The sequence below is a fragment of the Epargyreus clarus genome, unplaced genomic scaffold, assembly GCF_041222505.1.
Source record: "Epargyreus clarus isolate Ecla_fem2 unplaced genomic scaffold, WU_Ecla_fem_2.2 ptg000015l, whole genome shotgun sequence".
Lineage (NCBI taxonomy): Eukaryota > Metazoa > Arthropoda > Insecta > Lepidoptera > Hesperiidae > Epargyreus > Epargyreus clarus.
Genome location: NW_027332223.1, coordinates 8,565,426 through 8,586,868, shown reverse-complemented (window position 1 = coordinate 8,586,868; position 21,443 = coordinate 8,565,426). Strand labels below are relative to the sequence as shown.

The following is a 21,443-nucleotide window of genomic DNA, read 5'->3' as shown; positions in this document are numbered from 1 at the left end:
GCTGAAAGGCGAGAAACTAAGGCCGTAAAAATAATTAAAAAAGAAATCTGTCGCCTGTCACCGGTAATGATGTACCGAGTCGTCCATTTCTGGTATTCGAGTACTTTAGTACTCATATAAAAAAGAATCGAGTCAGTACTCGAGTCCAGAGTATTCAAAATGTACTCGCATTTGTTACTCGAGTACTTTGTAACACACAGTCCAATAGCATGGAAGACCAAAACAAAAACGGCACTTTCTAAAATAAATTAATCAAGTTGTTACTTGCACGATTCCTGCTGCATTCATTCGTTTGTCTATATCAGGTACATAAGACTGGAGTCAGTGTACGAGTACTGTCAGTATTCGAGTAACACACTTATTAGTACTCGAGTATGCGAGTTTATGTAAGTACTCGAGTACTGACTCGAGTCGACTTGACTCGGCACATCCCCCCCCCCCGTCCCCGTCCCCGGGAACCCCCCGGTGTCTTATCGGGCTAAATGGCTCATAAATAACGATTATTATCAATACAATTTTAATATCTAATGTTTCATTTCACCCTTTTTTCTTGTAAGAGAGTGCAAAAGAAGTGTAGACTATTTTTTTCGTAATATATTGTGTCTAGTATGTGAGGTGGAAGAATCAGCAGTATGAGTTTGGAAACAGAAATAAGGGAAATATGCGGAAATCTAATGTCCAATCGTGCTAATGAGAGGAAAAAGGCTGCTGAATCTCTAAAGAAGTATTTGGAAACGGGTAAAGCTGTGCCTTCGTTATTAACACAGAATACGAAGCGAAAGAAGGGATATGGCTGGAATCATGTTTTTGATGACATACATTCATATATTATAAAGGTAATCTTAATACTTCTGCTGTTGGAAATATTTACGGGCATCGGTGCCCCACTTAATGTCAGGTATCCTATCTCCTTGTAGTGTAAAAATTACATAAAATTTCATTTGAGTAGAGACTTTTAGTTCTTAGGTCCTCCTATTTCCATTTTAAATATGACCACATTTCAGAATACAGCACTAAACTCAACTCAACTCAACTCCTTATTTGCTTTCGTCGGAATGCCCATATCCTTTCACTTCTTTACTGCATGCTATTTGATCCAAATACTCTTTATCTTAAACGTCGTTTCAACTACCTCCACTTAGCCCATGACCATCTTCTTAGTGTACCTATTATACCTTTGTTATACCATTTACATAAGATTTGTGAAATGTATTTAGTTATATACTTTCTTCTTTGTGTGTACACTCTACCTTCTTAATGTCTTATATATCTTTAACTTTGTCCCAAAGGTTGTCTGGAAGAAATTACTGATTAGCAATAAGACCACCTTTTTGTATAACGTCTCTAATACTGTATTTTATGTGTTCCTAGTATTATGGTGTGTAAATAAAGAGTACTTGTTGATGTTCTATTTGTATTTCTGATGGACATACATGATATTAAATTTAGGGACGTGGAATTGGACTACCTTAGCTATTCTTGATCCACAACTGCCAATATCTAAAATAAAGATAATACTTACTCCAGATCAGTTAAGTTATGGAGTTACGCATAACATTGTACATGCTGCACGTTAAAAACTGAAATCGAAATCAAATTATTTTGTTTCAGGAAACTGAAAAATTTGAAACTAGCAAGACTTTTCACACAGTTACTGCACCGCTTTGCACAAGTCTTTTAAATCTTTGTGTAACAGGTGCTAATAATGGTAATTGAAAAAATTATAAATGTCTTTATATTAATTTGGATATTTTAGATATATATAGAAATGCGAACAATATATGTTGGTATTTCTATATTATAGAGCAAAAGTACAAGGAAAAGATACAGAAGCATAACATTTACATTTATTTTCAACAAATCTATACAATAATCATGTAATTTAAATTTGTTGCCACCAATGTAGCTTCTTTGAAGTTCTATCAATTGTGTACAACAATGTGTTTCAAATGTTTAAATCACTTTTTACCACACTTTTATTAGCTTGGGTTGTATCTATATATGTATGTAACAGAATCTTTGAACTCGATTTTTACCCACTTTGAACGGTCTGATTAATTTAAAATTTTGAATTATCAAGGACCGATGACAATACATGATTTTAATAATTTTATCCCATTCTCCTCATCAGGAATCAGGATTAACGATTTTCCATGTGCGATTTTAGCGTGGTTTTTAGTTTTTATTTAAAAATGTCTGCATTTTTAGGTTCTGCATACATAAAATGCGAGAAATTTACTGAGGCATGTTTGCTCATACTAGCTGACAATCGGCTAGCTACTGCAATTGGTGATGCATATTTGACAGTCCTGTATAAACATATTTTGCCAAAGGACAATTATTTGGTTTATTTTTCACCAGCAACATGGGAAAGTAAGTTAATCTTATTGTATTTCAGAAATTTTAAAATAATTTTTTTGTTGTTTATTTTCCTTTGTTTGTTATTAGATCTGTTGGATGCCTGCATTTCTGCATGTTTTTCCAACACATCCATGTTAGACAATGTGATGAAATTGAAACTTGTTTGGCTCATCATAAAAAAAGCAACCAGTTATTGCCAATTCATAATTCCACTAAGAGATTCCTTATCAAAAATAGGAGATTATCTTGTGAAATTTGCCAGTGATAATAAGGTGCAAGAAATTGAAATTACCATTTTAATATTAGAAACGGTAAGTAACTTAAGTAGCATGATAGTCTTCAAAACCATTCTGTCTGAAGTTGGTTTGAATATGCCATTTTACTTGAAACAAAGAGGTACATTAAACCTTAAACTGGTTGTAAGTTAAAAAAAAACTAAACAAAGTTAGTGATTTTTTTCTTTGAAATGCTGTCTTATACAATGATCTCACAATCTCAATGTATGGAATCTTGTTACCATAATTTGCAGTATGTATATAATGTGAATCATAATTATTATTCAACTTATTGTCTTTTGCAATATTCAGTTTACTATTTCATGAATGTCTGCTTGCAGCTATCTACAGAATGTCGCTTGACTGTGTGTGAATTCAGTGAGCATGTGTTACCATCAATATTTCAATTTTATAATCAAAATATAGATCAGAAAACGAAGGTAATGTTTTATTGAATATTAATTCTATGTAGTATTACTTGTAAAAGTACCATTATTATAGAAAAATTGTTAAGACATTCCAATTCAATGAGTTATTATCATTTTATAAATGATTATTGCTAAATTCCAATATTCAATTCATTTTGACCATATGCACAATTTTCCTTATGACGTAAATTCAGAGGAATCTCTAATTGAAATAGATGCCGCAGTATGAACCAATGAAATCCTAATAAATATTATTCATTTATTACTATTGATATTTCAGTCTTCACTATTCAAGCTGTTGGAAATGGCAGTCATGCTACATCACCCCCAAGGGCGGACGCAAGGCACGGCTGGAAGTTTGGCGCACAATTGGGACATCTGGAATAAGCATCTCAACAGCATCTTGGAAATTGTCTGCTCAGAAATTGCTTATAAACAGAAGCAACTGGATGTTTCGATGAAGCAATGCCCACATTTTTGTTATGTGGCTGCAGCCATAATGAATCAAGTAATGTATATAATAAAAGTGTATAAATGACTCATTAATCACATTCAGTCAGTTGTATTTTTGTCATAATAATATGAAGGTGGCAGAGAATAAGGCCGACATTAGTAATTCATATATGGACATACATAGCTGGGACTACAGACTGATAGCCTCTTATATGATTGAGATAAAAGAGTTATAGGCATGTAACATAAAATCTATTTGACTTCGGCGTACTCATGTTTAAGATATAACAAACGTAAATAATTTGTATAATTATATACCAACTTTATTTTGACATAGATATTCCAGTCTTCAGGAAATGAAGATAATTGTGCTAATTCATCAAAAAAGCAGAGAGTATCTTCAAATACCAACAGATGCTTCAGAGATCTTATTAGTGAACTAAAAGGAAATCATTTACCTTGGTAAATATTATACATTTGTTTTAATTATTAAAAAATCAAAGCCAACTTATTGCATTAAATTGACTTATATTGTTCTATAATATAGCCATTTTAAAGAAGTTCCATTGTTTTTTAAAAATCTTATAGACACATAGAGCCTGTAGTGTATCATGTTTTACTCAAAGTACAGTAGTAGTAATTTATCAATATTGTAATTTTTCTTTGATAGACAATTGCAGATAATTATATAATTGTCATTTAAAATTCAAATTTTTAAATGTATTATTTGTTTAAATTTTACAGGGTTGGAATAATACGTTCATACGTAAATAATTTCGGTCGTCTAGTCACTTTAGACGAATATGCGTCTCTACTAAAAGTTCTTGAAAAGATTTTAAATGATGATACAACAAAGATAAATTGGCAAGATTATGAGGATTTGGCATGTCTTACTATAGATCATTTAACATCGCAACAAGACAACGGATTACTAGACCACTTCGAATGTATTTTATCGTTATGGAACTCGTGTGTGAGGTGTGTAATTCTCATTTTTTATTAAAAATCAACTGTCTCGAAGCAGTATAAGTGAAAAGAAATAGTGCTGCTTATAACAATATTATTGCATGTATGCATAAAAACGATTTACTGTGTTTTATTTTTGTTAGATAAAAGAGTGCAGTGACTAATATTTTATACATTTGTTGCTTCTTTTAGAAAATCTGGAGTGAAAAGTCCGTTCCACAAAGCTGTTCACACGGTAATGCTCGCGATGATTAAACTGAGTATCATTAACTATCAACAAGTGGAACCACTATTTATTCTATATTTGGAAGAGCGAATGCCTGTAAATGATTACAGTTTGAAAACGTTGATTTGTATTATCAATAAATTTTATAGCAAATGTTGTTCTCCAGAAATAAAATTAAAATGCCTAAAGTGGTTGATACAAGATAAAATTACTGAGCTTGAACTCTTGAAACTTAAAGAAATTTTAGTGGTATTGGCAACAAATGAAAATGTTATTTTAAATAATTCTGAGGTGGAATCATCTGAACATGACACCTTATACACTACATTATTTCACACAATCGACAAAAGCGTATTGTTTAGTGAATTTGAGGGTCCAAAGAAGCCAGCTATCAGACAAAAAGAAGTTTTACAGAATAAAGTAGAAATAAATATTGAAGTTTCGTCTGTAATACATGAGAAGCTAGAACAAATCTTGAAACAAAATGTTATGAAATTAGGTAGAAGAGAAATATCAACAATAATGGAACATACCAAATTTTTGCATTTGATTTTGCACTATATTGACGGCATTGTGACATATACCACGATGTCGGTAACGGACGTTGAATCTATCAACGTATTTGGTATGCTCAACGACGCCTTAAAACAAATGTATGCAGCCTTAAAATACACACTGAAAAGTAATACATCAATTAGGCACAAAATAATGTTATTACAATGTGTCCAAGCGATATTACATAACAATTATCACGCAATGCTGAATTCTAAAGTACGTGAGAATATCGATAAGGATTGCTTCCAATGCATCAACAACATATTAGCCACCGACATGGCTAATGAAGAAGTTATGTACGAAGAGGATGACATGGAGATAAGTACAAGAACACTGAGATACAATTGCATATTATTGCTCGCAGAATATTGCAGAAAACGTGAATTGTTCACGAATGAGTTACTTGGTTGTATATTAAACTCAGATTTATACGATTTTGAATTAAATTGCGACGTGGACTGCGCTTTTAGATGCATTGAGTTATTGAATGAGCCTGAAGTGGAAGATCCGCCTCAAGGTATTTTACACATAAGATATTTAAGATAACATTAACTTTACACAGTTAATAATGAAATAAGTTTGTGTGTGTTACAGAATTGACATTCACCCTTATGCTGGATATATGCAAGAATTTATTTAGGAATCCCAGGGCATCCCAACGTTTGCTCAAACTATTGCTGCAAAGGCTCGATCGAATCTGGATGAATGCAGATGATGACATGAAGAAGAATATTATTATAATGATCAAGAGTTACTTACAACGATGTACCAACAATTATTATCCCCCATGCACAGCTGTGTTGGTATATGAATGTATGGCCAAAATTATCAAAATAAATTATGAACAGAACTTTGAGCATGAGAATTCATTCAAGGAGATCCTGATCAATAATGTTAGCGGGCCAATTCATAATATGCGAATATTCTCTTGCTATTTATTAAAAATTATAGGTTCCAAGTTTTCTAACACTGATATAAAGTGTTATATGGAACGATTAACGGATATATTCGTGATTGATGTAAGTAACTACATTTACATATTTATTACTTTTTTATTGTAGATTTATTTTACTCATACATATAGTGTGTTGACATAGATTAGTAAACATTACTCACTCCCTAACAAGAAAATATAACCAGTTTTAACAATTGAAATTGTCACTGTCATCTATTTTCGTGTTTGAAAAATATTAAAAAAATATAGTTTTTAGATTATTTACGAATGAAACGATATTTTGTTCCGCGTAAATTACACCATGACTGTCATTAAATGGCTTACAGAATTTTCAGCCATTTCAGCCATTTATTGGCTTCCTTCAATTACAAGGCGGTGAGATATGTATACTTATCTATGTCTGTTGATTATGTTGTTTTCTTCTAGGTTCCAAGCCAAAATGAATCTGTATTGGCAGATGAATCAGCTAACCGCACCTCCACATTACTCCATGGCTTTTATGGTTTGGTACAAGCTAAACCATGCTTGGTGCACGATGTAATCATGAAATTGGTTACTCTTCAATCAGAAAAGTCTTTAAATAGATCGTTGGTCAAATTAGTACTGAGTCTCCTGACAAACGAAATAACATCGAACTCCGTTGGACTTTACTTGAATAACAATATGATCAACGTACTGTACTATTGGTTTATGAAAAAGAAACATCTTGACGTGTTTCCTATGTACTTGTTTGGATTTGATTCTATGGAGCCGTTTTTGGAGAAACATATAAAGTGGCTCATAGCTGCCGATATTCTCTGGTTCAAGAAAGGAGATATACAGAGTAGCATTAAGTTGAAATGCGCCGCGGAAAAAAGGAAGACATCCGTGGAGAACATTATCGAGGTATACAATTAATATAGTAGGTATACAATTAATTTGCTACTAATCATAATAAAATATATTAAAAGCTGTATGATAAAATTAAATTGTAGTTATATACAAAATATGCCTAGGTTTATGGAACTGTCAATTCATTGATACACTTGCCTAAAGATATTAATTTTTAGAAATAACTACTACAACTGTACATATTTTTTTTTTATTTTCAGATGTGCTTTAGTAACATAATTAGCTTATGCCTGCCTTATATAGTTGCCGAAAAGTATAACGTTAATATAAATCATCTTGGAACGAAAGTAACAGGCAGCGATGCGAATAAACTACTACAGGACACTAGGTTGCTATTAAAAGATGAGAAGTGGAACAATTTGTTTGTTGAGAACTTGGGAGAACTGGTTTTATTGGTTGCGAGTAACTTGTATGATCCTAGCCAAGCGCAAGAACTATATAATGTGAATATTCAATCGGGTAACACATTTACCTACACAAAGGAAGTGTTTCTTGCGATCCTAGAATATTTTGGCGTAAGTAAATAAACAGATAGTTATTTACTAGTAAATACCTTATTTATTTAATTCATATCTTATTTTTATATGCTTATATAATACTTACCTGTATTAGTAAATTAATAATTTTAATAATGATAACATAAGAAGTTGTTTTTTAATTTTATTGTTTTAATTTATTGCAGGAAATTGTAGACGGCGATATAATATACTTTCTTTGTAAAGAACAACCCTTAGCTGTCCTGCATATATTGTTCAAACTTTGTAGTAGAATTTTTCAGGAGAAGGTGTTTGAATTCAGAGTTCTGTTCTTACACTCATACCTGACTTTCATAGAGACCATACCCCTGGGAGGCCCGTCCGACGTAATACTTTGTAACTTCGCCTGTGTCAGTCTCCTTCACGCTGTTCAGGGTTCGAATACTAAGAAGGAAGTTAAAATATTTGTAGAAGGTCTCCACAAAGTCATTGTAAAAGTAGCGGTTCACGATATACGGGTCCTACAGATAGCAGTTTTATCAAAAGCAGTATCAGTGTTAACCATTAAAAAAGAAGAAGGGTTTGATATAGAATGTGACTCGCTCCTGAGGTATCTAAAAGTGGATGTGAAAAAATATTTTGGAGATGGCCACGACGAGGTAGACTTCGTTTCTGAAATTACCCGAGGCGATGTCGGAAGCAGCCAAAGTGAAACTAAAGAGAGCTTCAAGAAGAAACTAGAATCGTATACGTCGGGTTTATGTCATACTAGGTAAGGTTTACCTGTAACATTCAGTTAAAATTATATTTATCATTGAATACATTTATTCAATTATTGTTTCCAGCATTGAAACTCTCATAAACATTAGGAGTTTTGTGAGAGCGAATCGCCATTTCGTAAATGTTCTTTGTGATGATCTGAGCGTGAAAGGGTTCTCCGAGGATTGTGAAGCGAGTGTAATCCATCGAATGATATCCGCTCTTAGCAACATCATAAAGTCCTCCAACGACGCGAAGGTACTGTACACTTGTATACTATACTCGTTATTAATAAATCAGTCTATCCGATGTTCTATCAAAGATCGATAATTGACAATGTCTTAACTACTACCTACACTATAATATATGAAGTTAGATTATAGTTCCGAAATTTTGTTTTCGTATGAAACTTTGATATAAATATGAAATATAAAAAAAAAATATGAAATATTTCATTGTACTGTCATAAAATGTGATATATCATTATATGTTTCAGATGAAAGTCGAAGCATGTAACTGCCTGGCAGAGATTGGTACTTACGATATAAAAACATTAGTAACGGTGTCTCCTGTGAACACAAACAAAATCCTGAAAACACCGCCCAAACAATATTTTGCGAATGTTGCGTTGAAGGCATGTTCAGATATTCTTTTCAATGAAAATCCATCCACTTGCAATAAAGTTATCGATGCCATTAGTCATATTTTGAAATTTGCTGATGGCAGAAACGCGCTGGGTAAGAACTTATTTAGATATTTTAAAATAAAATAGTTTTTTTAAGTAACAGGGGAGATCTTTATCAGAAGTAAGAATAGTTTTAATCAAATGGTAGTGTATATGTATTGGTATAAATTAATCTGTTTATGTAAAAAATCCTAACACATACACAACCATTGGCTAGGCGTAATTAAACAATATTATTCTTATTATATTAAATGATCGCTCGAGCGTAGATGTTAAACAAATTACTCTCAAATTTCAGATTATGGCGTTATAGACAAAAATGTGCTAAGCTGCCTTTCGCAGCCGGACAGTAAAACATCAATCAAGTTCCCAGTTGATTCTGCTAAGCTAAATCAAAAATATAGTAAAGCTGATTATTGGTTGCCGGGCGATGAGACGCACGCACAATGGGTTACCCGAATAACTGTTTCTTTCTTAGATGTACTCGTCGCCCCAACAAATTATATGGGCTCACTACGCGAGCTGTGCATGACCAAGGTAACAAAAATGTTTGCACGAAAAATCACGCACTTGCACAAACACGCCCGTCCCACACTCTTAATATTGGTTAATATGGATATGGACGAAATGTTGAGTTCAAAAGTTTTAAAGGCTGATTTTTTATTTTTTTTTTACAATTTTTTGTTGATATAATATTGGAGAATGCGTTATATATAGCCTTCATTTAAAGTATAACGTAAAATTTATAAGAAAGGATAGTCAAAAAAATATCGTTAAAAAATTATAATTTTTATATCATTGTTGGAATTACGCTGTTTGTCCACCGACAACCGATACCGAGCCGATACCGATAATTAATGACGGCGCCGAAGTAGCGTACACACGTTTACTATAGCAGCTTGCCCACCGCACGTCCGTCACCCGAGCACGGGCATCTCGGCCGCCTTCCGAGTAGATCGGCACCGAGTTTTTGACGGGCCGATGTGCCGGCAATGTAAAATATATTGGAACTTGTCCATACACTGCCGTCACACGAGTGACAGCTGGAACAAAATAAGCCGCCGATATCGGTCGCAGTGGACAAACTATCGCTGTCACGACATAATTAAAATCGGCCCAAAATAATCTCGTTCTCGATATCGGCTCGGTGACGGTGCAGTGGACAAACAGTCTTAAGGTATTTGTGCAGTGAATTGATCACATCTAATTAATTAATTACAGCCTGCTGTCTGCAGCGAGATATTACCGCCTTTAATAGGCCTGATACTCAATTATACATGTGGAGTAGGAAACTTAATAAGTCTTCAATTGAATAAGTTACTTGAGCATATTTGTGACGCAATACTTAAGAGTAAAATTGAAATCACATTGGATTATGACCAAAAAGTGATCGTGCATTACCTGTTAAATATAGTCAACTTTGTTCGTGTACAAGCTCCACTTTATGAAACGAGGTATATTATAATTCTCATATTAATTAGACACTATTAACTGTAAAATCATTTTATCTTTTAATAAATATATGTCTAAAGAGTAAACTTTGTATAAGAGGTTTTTATTTATTTTAGTTAATAAGAACGGTTAAAATGTCAGATGAATAATAGTACATTACGATACGAGGACGAAAAATTTTTTTCTGACAAGTGTGAGTTTGCAGGCCGAGCCGCAGGCGAGGACTGCAATCACACGAGTCAGAAAAACATTTTTCGTCCGCGTGTTGTATAAAATTTTATATTACGGGGTCGGAAATGGGGGTTTTGCGCACGCGAAGCGTGCGTAAAACGTCCATTTACGCACGCCGTGATATAAATTAAAATTACGTAATAAAATTGTGATTAACATGACGAGAATTGATCAATCTAAATCAATCAATTAGATAATGACGGGGCTAGATCTAAGGTTGGTTAAAATATTATGTTTTCAGGACGTATCAGACGTATAATTACCTAAAGCTAGATTATGACAAAGTGGCGTACGCCGCATGTGCTGCGGACCAGCACTTAGACGCGATATACTACGGAGAGCTGTGGGCCATCGCCAAGAATGGGGGCGTGCCGCCCGCCAGCCCCGACGCCACCAGTGCGCTGGATGGCGGCCAGCAAATCCAGGAAATGTTTCGAAAGGTATTTATGAGTTCGATAAAGATAATGAAAGTATAGTCTTGTACATGAAATTGTTAAAAATTAATGTATTTTTACTTTTTATCCCACATCGGAACGCAATGGTGTTTGGGCGTTGTTTTGTATTTTTTATTTTACTATTATGGAAATAACATATATTATATTAGTATGGAACAGTTGGGCTTTTTCTTTTTAAACAAAATTAATATATTCCATGGCAGCAGGAAATTATGTACTTTAGCGAAAAACGAAGTCTATGATTTATTTAAGTACTTATATTCGTTTATCGGTCCTAGGCTGAATTAAAATTTGTTTGCATGCATAATAATATATTTTATTAATTGCACCAAAGTTACTTAATTAGTATTTTTTTATTTACCACTAGTTGTGCCCCGCGGTTTCATTCGCCTTAAAAAGAAATAATGTGGGTGAAACCGCGGGGTACAGCTAGTTCTAAAATATAAGTATCCTAAGTTACTCCTTATTACATCAGCTGCCTGCCAATAAAAGCCCCGTCAAAATCGGTTTAGCCATTTCAGAGATTAGCCTGAACAAACAGACGGACAAAAATTGTAAAAAATGTTATTTTGGTGCATGTACCGTATGTATATTCATATGCATGCGGTTACTTCAATATTAAAAACAGACACTCCAATTTCATTTATATGTAAGGATTACCGTTGTAAACACGTGTTTGTGTGCAGTGCTTTGCGTGTATCGGCGAGGCGGACGCGATGGAGGGCTGCGGCACGGCGCACCTGCTGGCGGCGGGCGGGCGGCGCGCGGAGCTGTCGCGGCGCGGCGCGCACGCGGCGGCGCTGCGGGCGCACGACGCGGCGCTGGCCGGCGCCGGGCCGCGCGCGCCGCCCGCGCTGCGCCGCGCCGCCGCCGCCGCGCTGCGCCGCGCCGCGCTGCACCACCTCGCGCTGCAGTACACGCTCATGGAGCCCCGCGACGACGCGCTCGACGACATCAGATACGACTGTCTCGCTTATTTGGGTATTGTCCTCGCCGAGCTGCTAGGCCGATCCGAATGTAGAAACGAGTAGCGTCGCAATAGCAAATTGTAGATATTAGCGGGACGAAGACAGAGCGAGCCCCCTGGCACCCGTCCGCTGCCCGCGCTCGCCCACGGGGTATTATACATAGTGAGCCTTTAAATTACGGAGTATATGCTAACTAAACCAGCACGCAACAACTTCACAGCGGACTAGAACTTTGGCGCGGACTATACTTATTTTTTACAGTCTACGCCAAACTGCTAGTCCACTCTGAAGTTGTTGCGAATGTGTAGTCAGAGAGCCAATGAGGGCGAACACAACAACAAGCATTTACTCTGTAACAACAGTACGGGCACACTAGCACAGCTGTACCCGTGGGCGACAGGGTACAGCGGATGGGTGCCGGGTGGAACCCGCGCTTTCGTCGTCCCGTTGATATCTACTCGTACAATTTGCTGTTGCGACGCGACTCATTTCTATATTCAGAGCGAACTAGCAATTTGACACGGACTATACGTGCTTACCGCTCACAGAACCTACTCGAATGCAAGATTATGCACATATTAACATGATCTTGAAAGTAGCCCGTTTTACCCTGTACCATGCCATACCATGTTTTTATATAGGATAACTAGATAACGTATGAAATGCAATCTAAATGTAAAGTCCTATTTGAATCATATCACATACGGGAATTTTAACTGATAAACAAGGGCACATTTACGCATACGTAAAAGATGCGGACAAAAAACTAAAGGATACTCTCCTTCAGAGTAGAGAATGCGTTGATGACTCTTTTACTGTAAAAATGTAGATGTGTTAAAATAGTTTTATTTACAGGTGACTGGAGCAGTTTTGTGGATACGCGAGAATTAAAAATGAAGCTTCGTGAACCTGCGTGTCAACCGATTTCCATATTAAAGGCTTACCGTTACGCTTGTTTAAAAGATTGTCTAAATATTCGGCCCTCAGAAAACTTTGCTGTTAGACTAGACGAGCCTTTAAATGGAGCAAAACTAGCTGTTGCGAAACTATGCGAGAGTTTAAATATGCAGAACTGCCAAAGCGTTTATGAAGTTGTAGAAAATTTACATTTATTCCGTGATATTGAACAATATTACTCCGTCAGATGTGGAAAACTATCTATTAGTGATTTTATAAGTGACTGGAATGTGGAAAAATTGCCATATTATAACAACTTCAACCACATCGAATCTCTGATAAGTCAACGTAGCGTAATACTTGATCACGCCGCTCAAAATTATGGTACATTCATAGCAGATATTGCAGCGTTGCAATTGCGGTATGCTGGTAAATATTACTTATGAGCTACATATAATTTTAATTCAATTATAAACCAAGAATCACAATAGATTTCAAAGACACATATTTATGCTTTTAAGAACATGGGCGACATGGCATCCTCATTTGGCAGGTGTGGTAAGGCAGACATAACTTTAAGTTTGATTTTTTTTAGAACTGAGTCTATCGAACGAAATGTCACATATGGCTCACCGGATCTTGACACTGGTGAAGGATATCGACACGTCAGGAAGAGTTCCGTTGGTGGAGAGTCAGGTGCATTGGGCCGACGGGCACAAAGACATTGCGTTAGCCGTGTTGCATAGCGTGGTTACCGATCCTGCCGCTTCTGTGCAACTGTCCGCTGAATCTATAAGGTGAGATATATTGGATAATTTGAAGATTAATCTTAATTTTTTGATAATTTGTCAGGTGCATACTATACAAGGTAGCATTTTCCATATTTGCATCGTAGTGTCAGTGTCACTTCATGGGAAGTTGTGATATACTTATATACATATTTATATAAATACTTAAATAAGATATACATTCTTATTATTAATGGTATAATACATACGTTGGTTATATTGGAAGCAATGTAATTTATTTTTAGACAATATGGAATTTGGATGGCGGAGTGCAAGCGAGAGAACACCAGAGATATTATTAACAAATATCTTGAAAAAAGCCTCGAGTTGGCAATCACAGGAGCGGACTTGCGTACAAAAACAAAAGTTTCATATGACATCGCTAAATTTGCCGATGAAGAGTACAAACAGGTATGCACAATAGGTATTTTCTTAAGTTTCAAATTTAAATTTTAATGTTACTGAATACTTTGGGATATGTTTTCAGGTAGCGGCATATATGAAATCCGAAATATTTGTAAACAAAGTAAAATGCATGAAAAATATTAAAGACACAGCAGCTACTTTTAGAGGTACACAGCAGTTAACTGGGTAAGAACGCATTTATATTACATAAATGCGTACATAAGTCTACCGAATTGCATATATTTGCCAGAAATACTACTAATATTTGTATGTACCTTACTGTCTCATAATTTGGGTAATTTTAGCGAGGAAAGAAGAGTATGGGCTACAAACAATGCATTTGGCGTAATAGAGGAGACGGAAATAAGCAACACTATAACTGAAAGGCAAAGCTTTCTCATCTTGGCTATGAGGTAAAGATACAACTCGTATGAAAATAACTAAAAAGTAACACTGTTAATTGAATGTCGTTAATAAATTCATGATATATATGTTTATTGCAAATTAAATTAAGTAACATTTGGTGTCAAAATTAGCCAGTGTCTAATCAAAGTTTTAGAAATTGTTGTAAAGGTCGATTGAATCAATATTTACAAAGTGGTGCTAATAGTTAATTATTTCGGTTTGTTTTCTTATTTGATCTTAAAAACTAGATATTATTCTATCACTGTATGAAAAAGGTCTATATTTTCTTTTTTTTTATCCTCTGAAAAATATTGATAACCGGAACTTGTTTCACAGCTAAACTTTTCTATTCCGTGTAAACTACCCAGAGCGTCAAGATTTTATATTTTCGAAGACACTCATTGTTATTCAAATCTTGGTCAGAATGCACCTCTTAACAGAATGGTTCGCGAATTCCGGGAAGTTTCTAAACGTATAGATATTGACATTTTTACGCATGACATTTGCAAGTTCAAAAATAGTTTAAAATTAGTCTAAACAAATATTTAAAAATATTATCTACAAGTGTACGTGTTCACTTCACCCTTATAATTGTATATACTCGCTTCTTTATATAGCATGCAGTCTTCACCTGTAACTGTAATGGCACTCACCTATTTTCTCTAATCATTTCACGCTTTGGTAATATGTTTAGTGTACATTATGTTGGTGTTCAATAAATAAATAAATAAAAATAAATAAATAAATATTTATCATTGCAGGTATTATTTGATGTCGTTGGTAAATAGCGACGAGTACAACCTGTCGATATTCAGAGTGGTGTCGCTGTGGCTGGAGAACTGTGGGTTAGACCTGGAGAGCGCGGGGAACGGCAGCCTGGCTCAGCTGTTACATACCATCCCCTCCTGGAAGTTCTTAACTGTCTTGCCGCAGTTAGCCCCGCGACTTTCCAATGATGACACCTCTTTTGCTGTTAATTTGAAAGCGATCATTAGTATGTATTATTTTAATTTCAGTGTTCAATATAGTATTTGTTATTTCAAATGGAATATGCGCTATTGTTCAGGATAAGGAACTGCGAACTTAAAGATTTTTGTCCATGTCCATATCCCTAATGAATTTTATAAGAATTATATTTTTGCGTAATAATTAATCTGTAATAAATAGGCTTTGCGTAATATAGCTATGTCTTTATACTCCTATAAAGCTGATCTCTAGCCGTTTCCTTTTTAAATCCTATAGATGTGCGTATGAGAGATAATCTACTGCACGAATATTTCTTCTTAGTTTTGAATCTCAGGTGTTTGAGTGATACAACTTTATAATTTACGTGGGCGTAATCCAATCCAATATTCGTTCAATTCGACCATTGTAATTTTTGCAGGCAGGTGCGCGATCGAGCACCCGCACCACACGCTGCCGATGCTGTTCAGCCTGCAGAACTCCGATCAGGACAAGTGCGAGCGCGGTGAAGGGGCGGGGCCGAGTGCGGAGGCGGGGCCAAGCAGCGGCGAACCACGTGTGGCAGCGGCGGCCGCGCTGCTGGCGGCGTTGCCAACCCGTTGTCCTAAGTTGGCACCCCTGCTATCTGAGATGAAGCAGCTCTGCCTCGGTAACGTATACGGAGTATTCAATTATCTAACTCATATTATAAATGTAAAAACTGTACGTTTAAATGTATTAATCAATCACGAAAAAGAGCAGATTTCCAAGTTGGTCCATAAATTCTTTTCATTTTTTTCTAGACCCTATTCCAGAGCACACGAAGTCGCGGGTATTCGCTAATTAGCACAATAGAATTAAATATTACCCAATTTTTCTAATTAAATTTACCATAGTTCTTGATTTTTGAAATTGAACTATGATTGTTTTCCAGCTATAATAAGGTTCGCAAACCTAGAAGTGAACAAGGAAGTCCGAAAAAAAGATGTGCCGTCCCGGGAACCGCTAGCGAAGATAAAGGATTTGAAGTCTATCCCTGTGCCCACTGACTCCATTCCGGTCCGAAAGGATGGAAATTATTCCGATATTATAAGTAAGTCCACGTTTATACTGTTTACTGAATCGAACTAACCGCATAAGTCTATCCGAGACTTGGGCAAAAATCGAAAAAAAAATTGAGTTAATTGAAAAATAGATATATCTGTAGTAATGCGATGTACTTTTATCCATACAATCTACATTTAAAGTTCTTTACTTGGTGGTATTACAAAATATTTCAGTTTTCAAAAATCTATAACTTTGCAGTAGCATTTTACAAGCAGATTTTAAGAATTCTTGTTTTTTAGCATTACGACATTTCGAGAAGTATTACGAGTTAGTTGGTGGAATAAATAACCCTAAAAAAATATCGTGTTACTCATCAGATGGAAAGAAGAAAATTCTTTTGATAAAGGTAATTTGTTAATTTAATGTATATAGAGTAACTGAAGTACTTTATTTTATATTGTTTATGTATTTTATATTGGATTACAAATAACATTATTATTTTAGGGGCAAGATGACATGAGACAAGATGCTATGATGCAACAAGTTTTTAGCATTGTGAATATTTTACTGGAGAAAAATCCCGTGACCAACCGAAACAAACTTTACATTCGCACGTACAAGGTAAGTACACATGTGTGAGATTATCCTTTTTGTTTGTGTGTGTGTGAATGCTGTTACATATATGTGTGCGTACGTTTGTAGGTCTCCGTAAATAAAATTTTGGTAAAGAAGACGTAAATCATTGTCATATTAGTTAAATGTACTTAACTGATAGTGTTTTTTAGACTGAATAACGTAGCTCAGGCATTCAAGTTCCACGGAGATTTGAATTTTAGATGTCATTTGTTTCTAAGAAGCAAAGATCTGAAATATTTATGAAGTCAATTGAATCCGTACCCAGCGTTGTCGACCTTGACTTAGAACCTTGTCAATCTGAGAGGAAACCACTACTTACTTTACTTGGTGGTAGAACCCTTTGTGGTTCGACTCCGGCGGCACCACCGCCACACCTATTTCTACCTAATAACAGCAGTGTTAAGCGCTGCTGTGTTCCGGTTTGAAGGGTGTGGTAAGGGAGACAGACTTTTCCGAGGCGTTCCAGCTTAGTCCTCAGGGGTAGCGGCGCATCTGTGGCCGACCTCAGGTAGGAATATCTAATCCTATCTGGGGTTGATTAAAGATGTCCATGGGCGGCAGTGGCCACTTACCATCAGGTGGACTGCATGCTCGTCTGCTACTCTTATATTATAAAAAAAAAAAAAAAAAAAAAAAAAAAAAAAAAAAAAAAAAAAAAAAAAAAAAAAAACCAGGGCCATATAATAATGTTCGTGTCATTATTGTATAGGTGGTCCCGATGTCCCGCCAGTCGGGAGTGCTCGAGTGGTGTGAAGGGACCATGCCCTTGGGGAGCTATCTGGCGGATGCGCACTCACGTTTGCGCCCACAAGTAAGTTTTGTACACTATTAGCGTATCACGTATATGTGTTACTATATTTAATTTAGTATTCAAAGGTTGCAATGCATAAGTGTACAATCTTTGTTAGGACTAAAGCTGTGTGAGATTTGTTCCAGATGGCATGTGAATGAACGAAAATTACTTGTATGTGAATGTTGTTGGTTAACATATTAATAATAATATTTATCTAATCCGTAAATTCTAAATTACATACGTGTGTAAGTTGAACTTTCTGTTTATTATTAACTCTATGGTGATTTTACAGGATATGCCGTGCGCAACAGCGCGATCCAAACTTGTGGAATGCCACGAAAGGCAAAGATCGAATGATGTAAAATTACGAGTGTTTAATGAAATTATGAGACAGCTAAAGCCGATATTCCATTACTTCTTTACGGAAAAATATCTTGACCCGGTAGCGTGGTATGAAAGGAAGCTGGCATACACTAGAAGGTAGTGTATACTATAAACTCGAAGTTACGAATAAAAACTTTTTATTTGTGTTCATTCCATAAATTAATAATATCTATCTATATATATTAACGATTCTATCTATATCTAAAACCCTATGTACTTCTGTGACATGTATTCGAACAGAACTCTGTATTTACATAATAATTCTTACCGAAAGCTTAGATTGAATACCTGTTAACAAAAGTAACGTTTTAGTGTGGCTGCGACATCTATGGTTGGATATATCATGGGTTTAGGCGACAGACACGTGAATAACATCTTGATTGATAAATGCACTGCAGAAGTGATCCACATTGATTTTGGTAAGGCATACATGATTATATTGTGTTCTTATACATTTAATTTTCTATATTTTTTCTTTCTATTTGGAATAAAAAAAAATATTTGTAAAATATTTGTCGCTGGAATAAATTTTGCGTGTTGTAGGTATTGCATTTGATCTGGGCAAAACACTTCGGACCCCTGAGACGGTACCGTTTCGCTTAACGCAAGACATTGTAGCGGGCTTTGGATGCAATGGGGTTGAAGGAGTATTCAGAAGGTTAGCGAAGCGTTCAATTTGTCATTTAACTTTTGATGTGAAACATCTATAGCCGCACGTAAAACCGATTTCTGGCGTGGCGACGCATGGTATATATATACAGTCTATATGCAGTAGTGTGTACGGTGTGGCGACGCGTCGCCATGCGCAATCGAATTCAATAAATAGTCATCGTTATCTGGAAAAAAATCGTAATATTTTATTTTATCATTATGACATATTTAGTTCCTATCACAATATGTTCTTTCCTGCATATTACTTTTACAAAATAATGTCGATGTTTCACATCTGCCAGGCGTCCCGTGACGGCTCAAATTTTTTATTTTTATTATAGATAATATTTTAATGGTGTTATATCACTTAGAGAAATTTGGTAATTTTGTCAATGTCTGATTTACTTACATATTTACAGAAGCACAATAGAAAAGTATTGATTTTAGAAAAAACATAATTACATGATTACATTTTTCATACATATTTTATGAACCCTTATTTTATTTATTTATTTATTTTGCCTTTCGTTGCAGATGTTGTGAGAAAACACTAGAACTGCTTCAAGACAACCAGGAAATATTGTTAACGATATTAGAGGTATTGTTGTACGACCCGCTGCACTCGTGGGCGGTCTCCGAGAAGAAGCTTCGAGAGAATAGTGTTCAATGTAAGTTCTTTTTTAATTATGAGTATTTGTTGTATGTGATTTCTCAATATTAAAGCTGTTGACTCCAATGTAGGTTTGGGTTTTCAAATTAGTTTTTGGTTCTTACATTCTAGGTATGTGAAAATTGATTAATTTTGTGAGACTGCTAAATTAATTTTTAATTTCATGTATAACTTGGTACTGATGGATAAGCTTACTAACTATTATCGTCACTTCAATTTTTTTTCCTTGTCGGAAATATTTTTGTCGTATACATAGATAAGTCTAGATATCTCACCGTCTTGTAATTGAAGGAAGCCATTAAATGGCTGACTACATAGTCACACATGTTAGCCTATGTGTTACGTCTCCGATTGTCAATAATGCCAACATGTGCAGTTATGTAGTGCAAAAACGTGATATCGAAGAAAGTGCGGAGAAATATTGTTTCATTCGTAAATACTCTAAAAACTACTTTTTTTTTTTAAATATTTTTCAAATACGAAAACAGATGACAGGGAAAATTCAATTGTCAAAACTGTTTATATTTTCTTGTTAGGAGTGAGTAATCTTTAGCCGTACAGCATTAGGGTGAAGGGATTTGCTGTGTGCAGGGTGAAGGGGTTCTGATTTGAAGAGTGTACTCACATAATTATTAAGTTCACTTAGGAATCACAAAGATCAGCCAAAGGTTATTTACGGGTGTACCCTTGTTTCATAATGAAATGAATACGCTACAACGTGTGGTATACAATGTGTGTGCAGGTGCGGAGGAGCTGGGGTCGGGCGGGCTGGCGGAGCGCGCGCTGCTGTCGGTGCGGCGCAAGCTGCGCGGCGCGGTGTCGGCGCCGGGCCACGCCGCGCGCCTGCTGCGCACCGCCGCCGACCCCGCCAACCTTTGCCGGCTGTTCCACGGCTGGCAACCCTACCTCTGAGGCCCCCCACCGCAACACAAGCGACGAATCCAGAACTTACAATTTATTACCTACTGTTTTTCATTCCTTATATATATTTTTTTATAATATAGGAGTAGCAGACGAGCATGCCATCCATCTGATGGTAAGTGGCTCCTGCCGCCCATGGACATCTGTAATCAACCCCAGATAGGATAAGATATTCCTACCTGAGGTCGGCCACAGATGCGCCGCTACTCCTGAGGACTAAGCTGGAACGCCTCGGAAAAGTATGTCTCTCTTACCAAACCCTTCGAATCAGAACACAGCAGCGCTTAACACTGCTGTTATGAGGCGGAAATAGGTGTGGCGGTAGTACCGCCGGAATCGAGCCACAAGGGGATGTACCACCTTAAAAACAAACTTGCAAATTAATACTGTTCTTCAGTCCATATGATATAAATAATAAAAAATATATATTTGAACTTATTGTGAAATGTGCCATAATTACTTATTCGTGTTAATTGTACTCTCTGTTACACTTATTCTTACCTCAATTTTAAAATAATACAGAATAAAAAAATCTATGTATCGTGTAGGCATACTTGGACCATTACTGAATTGAAATATAATTAACGACCATAATTATATCATGTGCGCTATTTCTAGTTCTAAGCCAAATAAGCCTTCAATAAATAAATAAATATAATGACAACAGAATTGTAGTTTCATTACGTAATTTTACCTCCTAAAATTAACTACAAAAATCAATATGTCCGTACTTTTTATCCAATACATTCAGTTAAAATACACTATATC

General features: G+C 35.7%; 1 protein-coding gene across 1 annotated transcript; it reads left to right on the top strand.

The window, feature by feature from the left end:
* Positions 1 to 466: 466 nt before the first annotated feature.
* tefu (Serine/threonine-protein kinase tefu) lies at positions 467 to 21,344 on the top strand. Its single transcript, XM_073080522.1, has 35 exons — positions 467 to 836; positions 1,612 to 1,708; positions 2,209 to 2,373; positions 2,449 to 2,672; positions 2,978 to 3,076; positions 3,345 to 3,572; positions 3,855 to 3,979; positions 4,262 to 4,495; positions 4,676 to 5,781; positions 5,859 to 6,283; positions 6,646 to 7,104; positions 7,311 to 7,625; positions 7,793 to 8,358; positions 8,432 to 8,603; positions 8,842 to 9,082; positions 9,329 to 9,567; positions 10,252 to 10,484; positions 10,955 to 11,153; positions 11,855 to 12,149; positions 12,992 to 13,462; positions 13,629 to 13,830; positions 14,067 to 14,232; positions 14,309 to 14,412; positions 14,532 to 14,639; positions 15,393 to 15,625; positions 16,016 to 16,243; positions 16,508 to 16,666; positions 16,920 to 17,026; positions 17,125 to 17,241; positions 17,966 to 18,067; positions 18,342 to 18,529; positions 18,746 to 18,852; positions 18,977 to 19,091; positions 19,619 to 19,752; positions 20,497 to 21,344. Exons 1-35 carry the CDS (start codon positions 633 to 635, stop codon positions 20,664 to 20,666), a joined length of 8,337 nt encoding a protein of 2,778 aa, XP_072936623.1. The 5' UTR covers positions 467 to 632; the 3' UTR covers positions 20,667 to 21,344.
* Positions 21,345 to 21,443: the final 99 nt, after the last annotated feature.

Excerpts from the sequence above, each read along its gene's own strand:
- tefu (XM_073080522.1), top strand. The coding sequence starts at position 633 with ATGAGTTTGGAAACAGAAATAAGGGAAATATGCGGAAATCTAATGTCC. Across the intron at positions 14,413-14,531 it reads GGTACACAGCAGTTAACTGG|CGAGGAAAGAAGAGTATGGG; the intron begins GTAAGAACGCAT and ends GGGTAATTTTAG. Across the intron at positions 18,853-18,976 it reads AGTGATCCACATTGATTTTG|GTATTGCATTTGATCTGGGC; the intron begins GTAAGGCATACA and ends TGCGTGTTGTAG.